General features: G+C 43.8%; 1 protein-coding gene across 1 annotated transcript in view; it reads right to left on the bottom strand.

Annotated features, from left to right (window-relative positions):
* Positions 1–14,717: 14,717 nt before the first annotated feature.
* Positions 14,718–19,981, bottom strand: part of UPK1B (uroplakin 1B) — a 36,281-nt gene continuing 31,017 nt past the window's right edge. The window contains exons 7-8 of the mRNA XM_082247832.1: positions 19,883–19,966; positions 14,718–15,016 (exon numbers count right to left, since the gene is read on the bottom strand). Of these exons, the coding sequence (XP_082103958.1) occupies positions 14,966–15,016; positions 19,883–19,966 (135 nt within the window). The 3' untranslated portion in view covers positions 14,718–14,965. The remainder of the gene's footprint in view (positions 15,017–19,882; positions 19,967–19,981) is intronic.

Raw genomic sequence — 19,981 nt, 5'->3', positions numbered from 1 at the left:
TCTGAGGACCATCCTTTGGTTCCACCACTATCCACCTTTGAGGACCATCCCTCGGTTCCACCACTACCCACCTCTGGGGACTGTCCTTCTGTTCCACCACTACCCACCTCTTAGGACCATCCCTTTGTTCCACTGCTACTCACCTCTGAGAAGTGTCCCTCGGTTCCACCACTACCCACCTCTGAGAACCATCCCTCATTTCCACCACTACCCTCCTCTGAGGACTGTCCCTCGGTTCCACCACTTCCCACCTCCGAGGACTGTCCCTTGGTTCCACCACTATCCACCTCCCAGTCCTGCCCCTTTTAGAGAATACAGGACCAAGTATCAGTTTGTAGTGATAAATAATTTGTATGGAATTTGCTAATGATAACAAGAAAGGCAGTATAATAGATCCTCTGCAGCCAGCAGCAAAAGACCATCCCCCCCACAGCAATAGATCCCCCCTGCAACAAAAGACCCCACCCTCAACAGTTGATCTCTATCAGCAACAACTGACCCCCAAGCAACATAGGACTCTCTCAGCAATGATAGGTACACCACCAGCAACTATAGACCCCTCCAGCAACAATAGAGCCCCCTGCAGCAAAAGACCCTCCCACATACCCCACCACTACTTGTCTTTACAAACATTCAGTGATGGAAGTGCCAGAACTGCATTCCTTCTCAAAAAAGCCCTAGTTTCCCCTTCAGAAGAATCTGATTGAACACTTTTCCCTCTCTGCAGTCTCTAATGATGTGAAACACCCACAATGTACCACATAGCCCAAGGTAGTGATGTAATCTTTGCCTAGGCTTATGGTTTCAGAAACAAGTTTGTGGGAAGGCTGGTCTGACAAGAACTGGACTGCTGTGTGAAGGAAAGCTGAAATAACATAACATAGAAGTATTAGGCCTGGTACCCACCGATGCGTGTTTTATTGCTTTATTCAGAAACGCACTACAGTCCATTTAAGATGGTTTCCTATGGGACATGTTCACATCTAGGCTTTTTTCAGTCGCAGCTAATTTTGGAAAGTGTCATGGACTTTTTAAAAAGCAAAACGGTGCGTTTTTGGTTTAACCACTTTAGTACCGCTCACTGTGCTGCTACTGCGGCACAGTGGCTCCCCCGGGGTCCCGCAAAAAATCGCAGATCGCCGCCATTACTAGTAAAAAAAAAAAAAAAAGCAAAAAAACAATAAAAATGACAAATCTTTCCCGTAGTTAGTAAACGTGATAACTTTTGCGCAAACCAATCAAAATACGCTTATTGCGAGTTTTTTGACCAAAAATATGTAGCAGAAAACAAATTGGCCTAAAATGTTAAAACATTTTGATTTTTAAATTTTTTTTGGGGAATGTTATACTGTATATCAGAATGTGAAAAATATTGTTTTCAAAGCTGTCGCTCTTTTTTAAAAAAAATAAAAATCGCACAGGTGATTAAATATCACCAAAAGAAAGCTCTATTCGTGGGGAAATATAAGGACATCGATTTCATTTGGGTACAGCGTTGCACGAATTGTCCGTTAAAGTCACGCAGTGCCGAATCGCAAAATAGGGCCTGGTCTTTGAGCAGCCAAATCCTCCGGGGCTAAAGTGGTTAAAATGAGGACTTTTCATTTTTCATGCTCGTGTCCCATAGACTTTAACCACTTGCCGACCAGTCAAGTTGACTGTACTGCGGCAAAGTGGTTCATTATCGTCTGGCGACGTAAACCTACGTCACCAGACATCCCCCTCTCTCTGTGGCACGCGCGCGCCTCCGGAGGCTCGCTCCCGCTGTATTCAGTCACAGTGGGAGTTGGGCCAGGGGAGGAGCGGCGGTGATCACCGCTGCTCTTCCCCGATCATCGGGGAATCGAGTGTGGAGATCCGCCCGCTTGTGTAAACAAAGCGGGCGGATCTCCTAAGTGACAGACAGTGACAGATTGCAGGGTTCAGCATAGCTGAACATGCGATCTGTCCCTGTGTCACTCAGTCACCTCCCCCCACACATGTCAGTAAGCACCAGGCATACATTAACCCCTCCCTCTCCAATAAAAATTAACCCCTTCCCTGCCAGTGTCATTTTTACAGTAACAGTGCATATGTATAGCACTGATTACTGCAGTAATGTCACTGGTACCCCCAAAAGTGTCAAAAATGTCAGTCAAGGGTCCGATCTGTCCGCCGCAATGTCGCAGTCCCGCAAAAAACATCGCAGATCGCCGCCATTACTCGTTACAAAAAAAACACCAAAAATGACAGAAATCTTTCCCTTAGTTAGTAAACACAATAACTTTTGCGCAAACCAATCAAAATACGCTTATTGTGATTTTTTTTACCAAAAATATGTAGCAGAAAACAAAATTGGCCTAAAATGATAAAAACGTTTTGATTTTTCCATTTTTTTGGGGGGGGAATTTCTTATAAATAAAATGTGAAAAATATTATTTTTTTTTCAAAATTGTCGCTCTTTTTTTGTTTATAGCGCAAAAAGTAAAAATCGCACAGGTGATCAAATACCACCAAAAGAAAGCTAAATTTGTGGGAAAAAAAGGACATAAATGTAATTTGGGTACAGCGTTGCACGACTGCGCAATTGTTCATTAAAATAACGCAGTGCCGAAACACAAAATATGGCCTGGTCAGGAATGGGGTAAAATCTTCCGGTCTTAAAGCGGTTAAAAATACGCTCATTGAGAATTTTTTTGTCAAAGACATGTAGCTATATACATTTTGGCCTAAATATATGACAAAAATTTAATATATTGGACATTTTTTAACTGTCAAAGTAGAAAAATATTGTTATTTTTTCAAAATCGTCGCATTTTTAAATTAATATTGCAAAAAATGAAAATTGCACAGGTGATCAAATACCACCAAAATAAAGCTCTGTTTGTGGGAAAAAAAGGACGTAAATTTCATTTGGGTACGGCGTTGCACGACCGCGCAATTGTCAGTTAAAGTCGCACAGTGCCGAATCGCAAAAAGTGGCCTGGACGTAAGACAGCAAAATCCTCCGGTGGTAAAGTGGTTAATAGAGTTCTCATGTTTGCTAGAACTTTTTCCCTGTTCGAGATGTTCTGGTGGGGTGTTCGGCCCATTTTGGTCCATAGTGACATGAGAGCATCACACAGTTGCTGCAGATTTGTCGGCTGCACATCTATGATGGGAATCTCATGATCCACCACATCCCAAGGGTGCTCTATTGGATGAGATGTGGTGAGTGTGGAGGCCATTGGAGTACAGTGACCAGATCTGGTGAGTGTGGAGGCCATTGGAGGACAGTGACCCGATCTGGTGAGTGTGGAGGCCATTGGAGTACAGTGACCGGATCTGGTGAGTGTGGAGGCCATTGGAGTACAGTGACCGGATCTGGTGAGTGTGGAGGCCATTGGAGGACAGTGCCCGGATCTAGTGAGTGTGGAGACCATTGGAGGACAGTGATCGGATCTGGTGAGTGTGGAGCCAATTGGAGTACAGTGACCTCATTGTCATGGTGAAGAAACCAGTGGTGAGATGATTGGAGCTTTGTGACATGGAGCATTATCCTGCTGGAAGGAGCCATCAGAAGATGGGGACACTGTAGTCATAAAGGGATGGACATGGTCAGCAACAATACTCAGGTAGGCCGTGGGGTTTATACGATGCTTAGTTGGTACTAAGGGGCCCAAAGTGTGCCAAGAAAAATCCCCCACACCATTACACCACCAGCCTGAACCGTTGATACAAGGCAGGATGGATCCATGCTCCAAATTCTGACCCCACCATCTGAATGTCACAGCTGAAATCGAGACTCATCAGACCAGGCAACATTTTTCCAATCTTCTATTGTCCAGTTTTGGTGATCCTGTGCAAATTGTAGCCTCAGTTTCCTGTTCTTAGCTGACAGGAGTGATTCTAACTGTTAGGGGGCGTGGCTAGTGAAGTAATTACAGAGACATACGATCCTACATAGCAGGGAGAATGAAAGACGGCTGTGTTTATATCAGCTGTCTGTATTTCTCCCACTCCTGAGGGAGATCGCGAGTGGCCGGCGGACATCGGAGCTGCCGGTCACACGCACTGGGTAGGCAGGGAACAAGCCTATTTACTGCGGCAGTCAGCCCCCTACAGGCAAAGTGACGCAGGGGTAGTCAGCCCCCTACAGGCTTGTGGGCGAGCGACGTACCCCTACGTCACTTTGCCTGTAGGGGGCTGACTGCCGCAGTAAATAGTCGTGCGGCGGTCGGCAAGTGGTTAAAGGCTTATATGCAAGTCATTGCCATAAAAAGTGTATAGGGACCCGGGTACTGCCCTGGGGGACATGTATCAATCCAAAAATTTTTTTTAAAACAATCGTTTTTACAGAAGCTGTGATTTTAACAACTTCAGCTCTGGAAAGTTTTACCCCCCTTAATGACCAGGCAATTAGCCCTCAACCTGAAGAGCATTTAACCCTTGAAGTGCACAGGCCTCCACTGCAAGGGTGTTTTTTGTAATTCCAAGGAGTTTAACTTTAATTTGTGTCTTTTATATATCTACCTTTAACCACTTAAGCCCCGGAAGATTTTACCCCCTTCCTGACCAGGGCCTATTTAGCGATTCGGCACTGCGTGACTTTAACGGACAATTGCGCGGTCGTGCGACGATGTACCTAAACGAATTTGATGTCCTTTTTTTCCCACGAACAGAGCTTTCTTTTGGTGGTATTTGATCACCTGTGCGATTTTTTGATCATGCGCTATAAACAAAAAAACAGCGACAATTTTGCAAAAATAACAATATTTTTCACATTTTTTTATATGAAATTCCCCAAAAAAAATGTAAAAATCAAAATTTTTTAAAATTTTTGGCCAATTTGTTTTCTGCTACATATGCTTGGTAAAAAAAATCACAATAAGCATATTTTGATTGGTTTGCGCAAAAGTTATTGCGTTTACTAACTAAGGGAAAGATTTTTGTCATTTTTGTTGTTTTTTTTTTAACGAGTAATGGTGGCGATCTGCGATTTTTTTTTGCAGGACTGCGACATTGCCGCGGACAGATCGGACCCTTGACTGACATTTTTGACACTTTTGGGGGTACCAGTGACATTACTACAGTAATCAGTGCTATAAATATGCACTGTTACTGTAAAAATGACACTGGCAGGGAAGGGGTTAACTTTATTGGGGAAGGAAGGGTTAAGTGTATTCCTAGGGGCGTGTTTCTAACTGTGATCGGACATGGCTACTGGTGTAAGAACAGAGATCAACGGTCCTACGTAGTAGAACCGTGTGATCTCCATTTTTACACAGGGGAGAATGACAGGCGACTTTGTTTACATTAGCCGCCTGCCTTTCTCCCTTCACGGTGAACGATCGCGCGTGACCGGCAGACATCGGGTACGCCGGTCACACGCACTGACTTGTTAGAGGACGAGCCTGGGGCAGGCGCGCGCTCGCTAGCTATTGGCTCACAAACTAGTGACAGGCTAGTGACGTACCGGTACGTCACTTTGCCTGGCCAGGGCTGACCGCCGCAGTATATGTACTTGCGACGGTCGGCAACCGGTTAAGACAGACTATCCTGGGCCCTTAGCATTGCTGGCCTTAAAGCTGGATACACACTATACAACTTTTGTTGTCAGATTTCCTTTAGATTTACCTTTTCTATGTAGTGCAAGGGCCTGCCTGATTGCATACAAAGTGAAAGTGTTTAGGTTTGACCTCATATTATATGGTTTTGGTAAGTCTAAAGGAAAAAATCTAAAGAAAATTGTATAGTGTGTATGGCCCATTAGGGCACCCGGCCTGGTTCCCAGCTTCATCATTGGTTTCTTTCCATGCCTGCTAAATTTTCTCACCTGTGAAATGTGGAAGCTGCACCTTGTACTGCATTGTATACGTATTTAGGCTTTTCAGATGCAATCAGGAGGCTGGCTCTGTTTTGGATACGTGCCTCTCTACACTCAGGGTGCAGCCCCAGCTCAGGGAGGGAATCCAGTTTTTCTAGTTTAGAAGAATTCAACTCTCATACTTCGAATAAGTAACAAAAAACCCCGATAGTGGCCGCCCATGCTCTGTTCTAACGTTTAGCCTCTTAGAGTGAAATTAGCATTTTTTTTTATTGTGCCCCCCCCCCCCCCCATTTTCTAACATAAATATTAAACATGATTAAACCAATGAGATCAGCATAGTTCAGAGAAGTATTATTTCCATAAGCAATAGTATTTCTTTCAGCTTGGAACTTAAAGTGTTACTAAACCCACAACAGTAAAATCAGTTGAATATATACAGTAAAGCATGCTTGTTATACTCACTGTGGAACCTAAGGGGTTAATCCTCTGCATTGTGTAAAAAAGGCTGTTTGAGCCTGTCTTCTTGGATCCTACCCTTTTTCCACTGTACCCAATCCATTTCCTGATAAGACAGAGCCTGGGGTGCACTCTGCACATGATCAGTTTGGTGTATATGGCTAGAGAGCTTTTTTTGTTAGGAGGGTGCATGTGATCAGCACAGGGCCAATGAGCACTATCCAGACAGTGGGTCAGGGGTCCTGCAGCCACATAGGACAGTCAGAGGAGAATGAAATCTCCTCCAAGAAGCTTTAATCAGACACTGATAGAAGTCAAAATACTGCTATTTACTGCTGATGAGGAAAGGTATTTAGCAGTTTAGATTTACTAAAATAATTGTATTTTCATGTTCTGTGTACTGTGGGAGAGCAGATATAGTGAATGCAGGCTCCTGGGGAGATCAGATATAGTGAATGCAAGTTCCTGGGGAGACCAGATATAGTGACTGCAGGCTCCTGGGGAGACCAGATATAGTGAATGCAAGTTCCTGGGGAGACCAGATATAGTGACTGCAGGCTCCTGGGGAGACCAGATATAGTGAATGCAAGTTGCTGGGGAGACCAGTTATAGTGACTGCAGGCTCCTGGGGAGACCAGTTATAGTGACTGCAGGCTCCTGGGGAGACCAGATATAGTGAATGCAGGCTCCCAGGGAGACCAGATATAGAGAATGCAGGCTCCCGGGGAGACCAGATATAGTGAATGCAGGCTCCCGGGGAGAGCAGATATAGTGAATGCAGGCTCCTGGGGAGACCAGATATAGTGAATGCAGGCTCCTGGGGAGAGCAGATATAGTGAATGCAGGATCCTGGGGAGAGCAGATATAGTGAATGCAGGTTCCTGGGGAGACCAGATATAGTGAATGCAAGCTCCTGGGTTTAGTAACACTTTAAATATTCTTAAACTCATTAATCACTTGCCATTTCCACTTGCCACCAAACGCGTACCTGGTACGTCATTTGACTTCAAGCGGTTGTAGCGGGATGATATGCAGCTGTGGAATTGGCTTTGATCGAGTCTCGGCTGTAGTAACCCAGAAGCGACGTCATATCACTTCCGGATTACTGGAGTCTTAAAGACATGAGTTTTAAAAAAATCAAAAAGTATTAACCACTTTAGCCCCAGCCCTATTTCGGACACTTTTTGTTCACAAGTTAAAACCAGTATTTTTTCCTAGAAAACTACTCAGAACCCCCAAACATTATATATATTTTTTTAGCAAAGACTCTGGAGAATAAAATGTCGGTCATTGCAAAATTTTTTGTCACGCGGTATTTGCGCAGCGGTCTTTAAAACGCCATTTTTTTGGAAAAAATTTGAAAAATCACATTTCACTAATTTAAAAAAATACTAAACAGTAAAGTTAGCCCATTTTTTTTGTATATTGTGAAAGAACATGTCACGCCGAGTAAATAGATACCAAACATGTTACGGTTTAAAATTGCGCCCCCCCGTGGGATGGCGACAAACTACGGTCAATAGAGATCTCAATCTGCGACGCTTTAAATTTATTTAACGGTTACCAGTTTTGAGTTAGAGTGTAGCTCTTTTTTTTTAATTATTGCCCACGCTCTGGCGATCGCGGCGATACCTCACATGTGTGGTTTGAACAGCGATTTCATTTGCGGCTCGACTTGCGTATACGTTTTTTTTTGTGCGCGAGCTAACGGTGACGGGGGCGGCTAAATTTTTTTTTTTTTTTTTTTTCCTATTTATTTTTTCTTTTTTTTTAACTTTATTACAGGTTTTTAAAAAAAAAAAAAATCTGATCACTTTTATTGCTGTCACAAGCAATGTAAACATCCCTTGTGACAGCAATATGTGTGACAGGTACACTTTATGGAGGGATCGAGGGTCTAAAAGACCCTAGACCCCTCCACTACACTTCCCTGTATGCAAAACGCCAAAAACGGCATTTTTGCATACAGCCGTTTTTTAAATCTGCCGCCTTTTGCGGCACGGTAACCCGGATGTGACGTCATGGACGCCGCCTCCGGGTTACGTCATCGGAGACCCGATCGATGCCGTTTCCGGCATTCATCGGGACTCCATCCAGCCGGCGGACGTGCCGGCTGGGTGCTCGGGGCTCCCGGTGGGACGGGAGCCCCGAGCAAAGCCGCGGAAGGCGGCGGGAGGGGGGGGGGGGGGGACGTCCCCTCCCGCCCCCCCGGGTAACGATCGAGCGGCTCCCGAGCCGCATCGATAGTTACCGATGGAAAGCCGACCGCCGGCTTCAAACAACGGTACCGGGATGATGCCTCTAGCTAGAGGCATCATCCCGGTATAACCACTCAAAGTCAGCCGACGTAGATCTACGTGGCTGGTCGTTAAGTGGTTAATATTGGTGCAAAGGAGGGATTTGGGGTCTTATAGACCCCCGATCCCTCCATAAGAATAACTGTTACATGCCTTTTGCTGTCACAAATAATGTTCCTTGTGACAGCAATAAAAGCGATAAAAAAAAAAAAAATGTAAGAGCAAGTGTGTAAAAATAAAACAAAAATATAAATTTATAAATAAAAATAAAAAATTAAGTACCCCTGTCCCCCCTGTGCTAGCTCACAAAGGCGAATGTAGGCATTCGGTCCTGAACGCGATCGCCCCACACATTTGAGTTATCACTGCGAGCGCCAGATCACGGGCAGTAATTCTAGCACTAGACCTCCTCTGTACATCTAAAGTTGTAACCTGTAAAGGATTTTAAAATAATGCCTTTGTATAGTAAAACTTACGCTGTTTGTCGCCATTGTGCAGGCGTGTGCAATTTTAGAGCGTGACATGTTCGGTATCTATTTACTTGGCGTGAAATCTTTTATATTTTACAAAAAGATTGGGTTTTGTATTGTGTTTTTTCTGCATTAAAATTTAAAAAGGTGTATTTTTTACATTTTTTTCCCAAAAACTGCATTTGAAAACTGCTGCACAAATGCCGTGTGACACAAAAAGTTGCAAACCCCACCAATTTATTTTCTAGGGTCTCTGCTTTAAAAAAAATATATAATGTTTGCAGGGCCATCTTTAATATTGATTGGACCCTGGGCAAATATTTTCATGGGCCCTCCCAAAACCCTTTATTAACTATTTTCAGGCAGTGTGGGCTGAAGGGGCAGCTGCTTTGGGCCCCACAATGACTGGACCCAGGGCAAAAAAAAGTGGGCTCGGGGCACAGAGCACTGCGCCCGAGCCCACCCAGTTGTGTGACAATAGCGAATGAAAATTCGCTATTGTCACACAGATTCTGCTCCTGGCCAATCAGGAAGCGGGTCTTGAGACCCATTTCCCGATTGCTCAAAAAAAGAGAAGCCATGGAGGAGATGCCGAAGACAGGGGGAAGAAGCAGAAAGCCTCCGCCGCCTGCTGCTGCAGATATCCAGGCAGAGTGAGTGCAGAGTGAGTGAGCAGGAGGTCCTGTCTCGCTGTGGTCCGGGGGGGGGGGGGGGGGGTATGGTTTGGGGCCTGGTGTGGTCTGGGGGGGGGGGGGGGGGAGGTGGTATGGTGCGGTCCGTCTGCCGCCCCCCCCCCCCCAGCCCATGGAGCACCAGCCGCCACTGCCTAGAAGCCTACTCTAGGAGGGCGTTAAATACATCATCTACCAAACACTTAAGGTATTTAAATTGTGGGTGGACTGACCCTTTAATATTTGAAACTCTTAAACCACTTGGGTTAGTACAGTACAGGTGACGTTATGATTGCTCTGCACATAAAAAAAAAAAAAGGAAAAAAAAAAAAAAAAGGGGAATTGTTATGCACACCCTCATCTTATCTCTTTGTAGGTCATGAAAAGAGGAATAAAGCTTGGCATGTTTACAAAAGGGGAAGTTTTGTTGGCTGGACCAGTTACACAGGTTTGAGGAATGCAAGTGGACAGAGTGAGATTTGCGGGGCGGGAAGAGTCGGTGGGTCTGATCTTCCTTCAGTCTCCACTTTGTTCAACACCCATCAGATAGATGTGAAGAGAGAGTGCTCCAAGACTGGGTGATGGATTGCATTAGGTAAAAACAGAAATTCTAACTTATCTACACTCTAAATCAGGGGTGGGGAACCTTTTTTTCTGCCAAGGGCCATTTGGATTTTTGTAACATCATTCGGGGGGCCGTACAAAATGTATGCATAAATGTAATAGGCATTGATTTGCGGCAAAAAACGCTGTAAAAAATTGCGTGACTGGAGGTCAAAGTGTGAAAGGGGCCTTCAGTAATCAAGGTATAGTGTGCCCCCTTTCAATGCAGACTGACCACTGCGTGCCCCCTTTCAATGCAGAGTGACCACAGCGTGCCCCCTTTCAATGCAGACTGACCACAGCGTGCCCAATTTTAATGCAGACTGACCACAGCGTGCCCCCTTTCAATGCGGAGAGACCACAGCGTCCCCCATTTCAATGCAGAGTGACCACAGCGTGCCCCCTTTCAATGCAGAGTGACCACAGCGTGCCCCCTTTCAATGCGGAGAGACCACAGCATCCCCCATTTCAATGCGGAGAGACCACAGCGTGCCCAATTTTAATGCAGACTGATTGACCACAATACAGAGTGAACAGCTTGCCAAGCCCCAGTGCACTTAACTTACCTGTTGTAGCGGCGGCTTCTTCTCTTCAGTCCCCGCGTCTCTTTGAGTCCTCCCGCGTTCCGCCTCCTCCTCAGCCAATGGCATTGGCCAAGGATGAGGAGGATCCGTGAGACCGTAGCGAATTTTCATTCGCTATTGTCACACAAATGGGCGGGCTCGAGGCGCACTGCTCTGCCCTTTTCGGAGATTCAGTGTCAGAATGGAGCCATCGGCTCCTTCTGACACAGCGGCACGGGGGGGGGGGGGTGCGGACAGAACGATTGTGCGGGCCGCAGGTTCCCCACCCCTGCTCTAAATGGACAAAAGAAAAAAAAAAAAAAAAGGGGGGGGGGGAAGAAAGGTTTTGGTTGATTTTGGGTAGCAGTTTGTAGTAGTTTTAATAGAACAATTTTCAAAGCAAAAAAAAAAAAAAAAAAAAAAAACCACACACAAAAATTAAGTAAAAAACAACTTATGCTTCAATAAATATCTTGAGTCTAGAGCTGTCCCTCAGGGTACTTTTCCACCACTAGATGTTCTCAGTCTGATGACCAGCATCATGCAACTCTCTTCCTCCAAGCCCACTTTGTCCTGGGTCTCCTCTTCCTCTAAGCCTACATTGTCCTGGGTCTGCTCTTCCTCTAAGCCCACTTTGTCCTGGGTCTGCTCTTCCTCTAAGCCTACATTGTCCTGGGTCTGCTCCCATCCTATGACTAGAGGTAGCAAAGTAATAAGCTCATCTCTCTGTCACCTGACTAGCTTCTTCTTCTTTCCTTTTCAGGGACTGCAGAAGGTTGATATCAAGTCAAATTCAGATACCTACATTACATTTTATCAAACGCAAGCAATATGGGATTGCCCCAGGCTTGTCGTGTCACTGACCCTCCCCCTTTTCCTAAAGCCACACCCATTCTGACAATAGAGAACAGTCCTCCAGAAGATACAAAACCACAATAAATGAGCAGAGGGTCAGCGTTTGGAAAAATTATGTGTACCAAGATATGCATTTAGTAAGTTATATTTTATTTTAAACCCTTCAAAAAAAAAAAAGTCAATACACGTAAAAGCATTTTCACATTTACGGACAATTCTAGTGAGAAAAGGTAATGAGTGCTGATAGAGGTAGGAGCACAAAAAGGAAAAAAAGTTACCAACCCAAGTTCTGTTGGACCAATGTGACTTTTTTTTTTTAAATGAAGTCTTTAAACTTAAGGCTCAAAGCCCAACTTCAATAAAAAAAATCCATACTTTTAAATGTCTAAAATTTTAAATGTCTAAAAGATTATTATCAGTGTGTGTATATCTAATGGGGGAATTTCTTACTGCGTTTCCCTGCTGGTAACATTCCCACCTACTACCCCCCCCCCCCCCCCCAAAAAAAAAAAAAAAAAGGGGGGGGAGGTTCTGAACTAGTTGGGTGCTGCATTATAGATTTAAATTTTCTTATATGTGTAGAGACTGAAAAAACAGAATTATGATTCGGAATGGTTTGTTTAGAACACAATCATACTCTGTTTCCCTAATAAATAACAAAATTTAGCATTTTTAAAAAAAAGTAGGAGCATTTCCAGCCCCCCCCCCCCCCCCCAGTCAGAAATTTCTAGACATCCCCTTATGTAATACCACACAATTTCTGTCTCACCAATGTGTCTAAAGTCATCTATTATTTTTTTTTTTTTTTTTTTATTGTTTTGAAGGATCTGGGTGGGAAAGACAAAAAAAAAAAAAAAAACCTCAACATATAGGAGACCCTTTTGCACTTTTGGGTAATTTCTTTGTTGCGATGAAACCTCCCATCAGCAATTTTTTAAACAACGGAAAATAAAAAGAACACCATAACACTGACAGGTGAATAAGCACAGCTGTATAAAAACAAGCAGAGTTCTCAAACTTTTAATCCATTTTTAAAAAAGGAAAGAAAATTAAAATGTAACAGAAGATACAATAGGGGACATTTAAAAAAGAAAAAAAAAAAAAAAAAAATATGGCCTTTATTATATTGGAGTGATACACAGTGACAACTACAGTAATCAAATCAGCTTTCATCAGATCTTTGTAGTCCTAAAAAAAGTGAAAGATTACGTTTTAATTGGACATCTGGCCAGGGCTCTTCATGGGCTTTAGTGCCAGGCAGTAAGAAGTTCCTTAGAGAGTTACTGCAGTTTGTAATTTGTACTTGTGCGCGATTAGAAGGGCAAAGATTATTGATCCACAGAAGTCACTAAGATTACTACATTTAATATATCATTCATTTAATACAATAATTTTATGGTTCAGGTCACCAGTCAAAGCTCTCAGCTGCAGGTGCCATTCCAACTCTGGTCCTGGTCATTCTCCCTTGACCCCAAAACAGTAGGAGCTTCACCGAAAACTTTATTTAGACAAGTGGTAGACATACACCACCTGTCTGTCTGACTCATTTGAGGGGGGGAAAGGGATGCGTGGAGTGTAATTTCCACGTGTTCAATACGGTTTTGCATGCAGGGTGGCTCTAGATGTTTTTTCAAATAATTTATTTGTGCCAAACACAGAACATACACTAAATTGGGTTTGCTCTACAAATTCTACAATGATCAGTTTTCATTGACCAGTAAATGCAGTATGAACGCCGCCAATAGAATTGCATGAGCGTACCTTCCCAATACTCTCTAGTCAACCCAAAATCATATTTCACATCATGCGATTGCTCGAAAGGAAGAAGAAAAAAAAAAAAAAAAAAAAATGTCCTTCCCCTTGAGGTAGTACTCTCTTGGTTTTTTGATGGTATACAGCAGCCTTTCTCAATCTTTTGAACACAGAGGAACCCTTGAAATAACCTTCAAGTCTCAGGGAACCCCTGCTAAAAATGACTTTATCCACAACTCATGATACATTAGTGTGATGGTCCGTGGGAAGAATGTTCCTAACACTTGTGGCCATTTGAGAAGGATTACCCCCTTACAGATAGCTAAAAAGATCAATTATGTCAGTGGGAACTTATCTGGGAAGCTGGAATTGCTCAAGGATTTATATATTTGCAATTGAGCAGAACAATGCGCAACCAAATGCACAAAACACTCAAATCATGTATCCGAGAGCAAGAAACACACCTAGCAACCTCTGGAGGAACCCAAGGAGCCCCTAGCAACCTCTGGAGGAACCCAAGGAGCCCCTAGCAACCTCTGGAGGAACCCAAGGAGCCCCCAGCAACCTCTGGAGGAACCCAAGGAGCCCCCAGCAACCTCTGGAGGAACCCCCCCAAGGACCCCAAGGAGCCCCCAGTAACCTCTAGAGGAACCCCCAAGGAGCCCCTAGCAGCCTCTAGAGGAACCCCCAAGGAGCCCCTAGCAATCTCTAGAGGAACCCCCAAGGAGCCCCTAGCAACCTCTAGATGAACCCCCAAGGAGCCCCTAGCAACCTCTAGAGGAACCTCCAAGGGACCCCTAGCAAACTCTGGAGGAACCCTCAAGGAACCCCTAACAACCTCTGGAGAAACCCCCAAGGGACCCCTAGCAACCTCTGGAGGAACCCTAGTGTTTAATAAAACCCTGGTATAAGCCATCACCCAACCATAGCAGTCAAGCTGAGTAACTCATAGCAAGCAGTGCTTAATTGCAATAGATGGCTAAATTTGACATGGACTTCACTTTGCCCGTTGACTCTTAGCTTGAGAGCATACCTCATCCAATAGGCTTCCCATGCCTAGCAAGCTGTAATTATGGTGGTAGAGGTTTTTGATTACATAATAGAAGAGGAAATTGCTCCTGCAGCCAAGACCCTAGTCTTCCATTATAGAAGAACATAAATCCTAATTTTTCACAGCTTCCAGACATTATCAGGTGTGTCTTCATTTTGGATAGGCGAGTTTACTTTGCAGCATTACTATATATACACACATACACAAAAAGAAAATAAAGTTCATATAAGTTGAGCGAAAACTCCTAAAATTGAAGTTTCTGCATCAAGTGATGGGCAGCGTAGAATAACCCTTGTCCCCACAAACCCCACAAGTCCTTTGGCCAATATTTCATTAGTCAAAACAAGTATCCAGGGGGGGCCTAGGGGGCATTTAGCTCCTGTCTTCCGTATTGGCCTTGCGATGGCGGGTCGTTCTCTAAAAAGTTTTCAAGATGGCAGAGAAGGCAGCGGCAGGATTTTAATATTCGATTCTGGTCCAGTAGAACATGGTTCCAAGCAACACCCAGAACTAAAGGATTAAAAATACATAAATAAATAAATATATAAAAATTAAATGAAAACTAACAATTTTAGAACAAATATGACCCACAGAGAGAAAACTAAAAGTATAACCCCAATGTTTAAAATGAATTGGCATAAAAGTATGCAGTGGAAGGTTTTAAATATCTGCAACACCCAGGGCCGCTGATAAGGCAGTGCAACCAGCCCTCCTGTACTGGGCCTGGGCCCCATCAGTTCAAGAGGGGAGCCTGGGCACCTGTCGAGCCAGAGGGCCGGCTGTACTGTCTGATAACAGACACCAATCCTCCTCTGCCTCCCCCTGCAATGCTGCCAGCCTCTCCTCCTCTTTCTTGATTCTAGCACATGCAACCCCCTTCCATCTGTTATCTTAGACCCCTTGTGTGCCCCTTCCCCCCCCCCCCCCCCACAGCTCTGCTGTCTTCCCTTCTCTTCCGCTGGCAGTTTCTGTGGGCCCACATGGGGATATTCCAGGGGGAAGGGGGGGGGGTCATTAAATATTTACTGGCCCCTTCCTTTACCGAATGAACACAGTGAGCGATCCGTACCAATCACTCCTATATCCATTCATCACTGAAGCATGGTAAATTGTGTTTACTATGCTTCAGTTTGTGAAAGAGCAGGAAGCTTCATAGCACTTCCTAATCATTCATCTGTGCAGCTAAGGCTACAGAAAAAGAGACTGATGGTAAGTCTATAGTATGTCCTGTCGGCCAGGGTGGGGGGGCCAAATCAGGTAGGCTGTATGGGGGCCTCGTGAATTCTAATAGCAGCCTTGGCCTCACCACAGGCTTCTGCACCCAACAGAATATTAAAAGGGAGTGGCTCAACTTTTCATGTGGTCGTTGCATGACTGACAAGTCACACAACAGAGCTTCAAAAAGGAAGCTTCAGGAACTGTACAGATGTAGAAGTCCTTGATCTTTTGGGTACTGAGACATGGGATTTGCAAGTCTCCGCTCACACCTCTGCAATTTTAAGGGTTCCAGGCTTGCCATTTCTGAATTATAGCATGATGTACATAAACTTTCTATGGAGGATGCAAGATATATTTTCACCTTTCCATGGAGGACACAGAAGGAGACCAATGGACTTCACCAATGGAGTCCTGAGAGGAAGCCAAATGTTTGATTCAGTCCATCAACATCCTCCATAAAACGGCTACATCTTTACAGGATACCAGTCCTGTGCTAGGGATGTTGTAATGGATTACAATAGAGGATGGAGACTCCAATTTGTAGCCTCCAGGAATTAAAATTGGAAGTTCACTTTTAAAGTCCTAATCCTAGGGAAGATCTCAAAAAAAAAAAAAAAAAAGAAGAAGTTTTACCTAATCCATATTCTTTTTCTGAGAGCAAACTTACCGTCCAGCACAGAATCGCAAATCCAAACCAACAAATACCCCAGGCATGGCAACTCAATAGAAGTACAGCATGATATACAGTGGGTACGGAAAGTATTCAGACCCCCTTAAATTTTTCACTCTTTGTTATATTGCAGCCATTTGCTAAAATCATTTAGGTTCATTCTTCTTCCTCATGAATGTACACATAGCACCCCATACTGACAGAAAAACACAGAATTGTTGACATTGTTGCAGATTTATTAAAAAAGAAAAAAACTGAAATATCACATGGTCCTAAGTATTCAGACCCTTTGCTCAGTATTTAGTAGAACCCCCCTTTTGATCTAATACAGCCAGGAGTCTTTTTGGGAAAGATGCAACAAGTCTTTCACACCTGGATTTGGGGATCCTCTGCCATTCCTCCTTGCAGATCCTCTCCAGTTCTGTCAGGTTGGATGGTAAACGTTGGTGGGCAGCCATTTTTAGGTCTCTCCAGAGATGCTCAATTGGGTTTAAGTCAGGGCTCTGGCTGGGCCATTCAAGAACAGTCACGGAGTTGTTGTGAAGCCACTCCTTCTAGCTGTGTGCTTAGGGTCATTGTCTTGTTGGAAGGTAAACCTTCGGCCCAGTCTGAGGTCCAGAGCACTCTGGAGAAGGTTTTTGTCCAGGATATCCCTGTACTTGGCCGCATTCATCTTTCCCTCGATTGCAACCAGTCGTCCTGTCCCTGCAGCTGAAAAACACCCCCACAGCATGATGCTGCCACCACCATGCTTCACTGTTGGGACTGTATTGGACAGGTGATGAGCAGTGCCTGGTTTTCTCCACACATACCGCTTAGAATTAAGGCCAAAAAGTTATATTTTGGTCTCATCAGACCAGAGAATCTTATTTCTCACCATCTTGGAGTAACCTTGGCCAGATCTGTGCCTTGCCACAATTCTGTCTCTGAGCTCTTCAGGCAGTTCCTTTGACCTCATGATTCTCATTTGCTCTGACATGCATTGTGATCTGGAAGGTCTTATATAGACAGGTGTGTGGCTTTCCTAATCAAGTCCAATCAGTATAATCAAACACAGCTGGACTCAAATAAAGGTGTAGAACCATCTCAAGGATGATTGGAAGAAATGGAAAGCACCTGAGTTAAATATATGAGTGTCACAGCAAAGGGTCTGAATACTAGGACCATGTGATATTTCAGTTTTTCTTTTTTAATAAATCTGCAACAATGTCAACAATTCTGTGTTTTTCTGTCAGTATGGGGTGCTATGTGTACATTCATGAGGAAGAAGAATGAACTTAAATGATTTTAGCAAATGGCTGCAATATAACAAAGAGTGAAACATTTAAGGGGGTCTGAATACTTTCCGTACCCACTGTACCTAAACCTTCCATGGAGGATGCAAGATACAGTGGATTGCGAAAGTATTCGGCCCCCTTGAACTTTGCAACCTTTTGCCACATTTCAGGCTTCAAACAAAGATATAAAACTGTAATTTTTTGTGAAGAACCAACAACAAGTGGGACACAATCATGAAGTGGAACGAAATTTATTGGATATTTCAAACTTTGTTAAATAAAAAACAAAAAACTGAAAAATAGGGCATGCAAAATTATTCAGCCCCTTTACTTTCAGTGCAGCAAACTCTCTCCAGAAGTTCAGTGAGGATCTCTGAATGATCCAATGTTGACCTAAATGACTAATGATGATAAATAGAATCCACCTGTGTGTAATCAAGTCTCCGTATAAATGCACCTGCACTGTGATAGTCTCAGAGGTCCATTTAAAGTGCAGAGAGCATCATGAAGAACAAGGAACACACCAGGCAGGTCCGAGATACTGTTGTGGAGAAGTTTAAAGCCGGATTTGGATACAAAAAGATTTCCCAAGCTTTAAACAACCCAAGGAGCACTGTGCAAGCGATAATATTGAAATGGGAGTATCAGACCACTGCAAATCTACGAAGACCTGGCCGTCCCTCTAAACTTTCAGCTCATACAAGGAGAAGACTGATCAGAGATGCAGCCAAGAGGCCCATGATCACTCTGGATGAACTGCAGAGATCTACAGCTGAGGTGGGAGACTCTGTCCATAGGACAACAATCAGTCGTATACTGCACAAATCTGCCCTTTATGGAAGAGTGGCAAGAAGAAAGCCATTTCTTAAAGATATCCATAAAAAGTGTCGTTTAATGTTTGCCACAAGCCACCTGGGAGACACCAAACATGTGGAAGAAGGTGCTCTGGTCAGATGAAACCAAAATCAAACTTTTTGGCAACAATGCAAAACGTTATGTTTGGCGTAAAAGCAACACAGCTCATCACCCTGAACACACCATCCCCACTGTCAAACATGGTGGTGGCAGCATCATGGTTTGGGCCTGCTTTTCTTCAGCAGGGACAGGGAAGATGGTTAAAATTGATGGGAAGATGGATGGAGCCAAATACAGGACCATTCTGGAAGAAAACCTGATGGAGTCTGCAAAAGACCTGAGACTGGGACGGAGATTTGTCTTCCAACAAGACAATGATCCAAAACATAAAGCAAAATCTACAATGGAATGGTTCACAAATAAACATATCCAGGTGTTAGAATGGCCAAGTCAAAGTCCAGACCTGAATCCAATCAAGAATCTGTGGAAAGAACTGAAAACTGCTGTTCACAAACGCTCTCCATCCAACCTCACTGAGCTCGAGCTGTTTTGCAAGGAGGAATAGGCAAAAATTTCAGTCTCTCGATGTGCAAAACTGATAGAGACATACCCCAAGCGACTTATAGCTGTAATCGCAGCAAAAGGTGGCGCTACAAAGTATTAACTTAAGGGGGCTGAATAATTTTGCACGCCCAATTTTTCAGTTTTTTATTTGTTAAAAAAAGTTTGAAATATCCAATAAATTTCGTTCCACTTCATGATTGTGTCCCACTTGTTGTTGATTCTTCACAAAAAATTACAGTTTTATATCTTTATGTTTGAAGCCTGAAATGTGGCAAAAGGTCGCAAAGTTCAAGGGGGCCGAATACTTTCGCAAGGCACTGTATACTTTCACTTTCATGGAAGATGCAGCATGAGACCAGTGGACCTCACTAATGGGAGTCCTGAGTTTAATGACAAGCCAGATTTTCATTCAGTCCATCAACGTCTTCCATGAACTGCTATATCAATCTTTACAGAATACCAGTACTGTGCTAGTGATGCTGTAAATGAGAATGGTATAGAATGTAATGTCCAATCTGTAGTCTCCAGGAATTAAAATTAGAAGTTCACTTTTAAGGCCTAATCAACCCCCTCTATGCCTCAATACTGTGTGACAGTCTAGCCAGCTAGCAGGTTAGGCTGCAGAGGTGTGAGGAACATCTCCCAGCAGCTTAGAACATGACTAGGGCCTACATACTCTTCTATAGAGTTCCCCTACTCACTGTTGTAGCAAATCCATTTTCACCAACACTAATCCTTTGGGATCTCAACCTTTTTTTTTTTACCTATTCTTATTCAGGAGAGCAAACTTACCGTCCAGCACAGAATTGCAAATCCGAACCAACAAATACCCCAGGCATGGCGATTCAATGGACCAGCAATCAAGTCATAACAGCCCTACAAAATTGAAGA

Source organism: Pelophylax lessonae, assembly GCF_965119305.1.
Source record: "Pelophylax lessonae genome assembly, chromosome: 2".
Taxonomy (NCBI): Eukaryota; Metazoa; Chordata; class Amphibia; order Anura; family Ranidae; genus Pelophylax; species Pelophylax lessonae.
The sequence above is the reverse complement of the archived record's forward strand: the minus strand, read 5'-3'. Positions and strand labels throughout refer to the sequence as shown.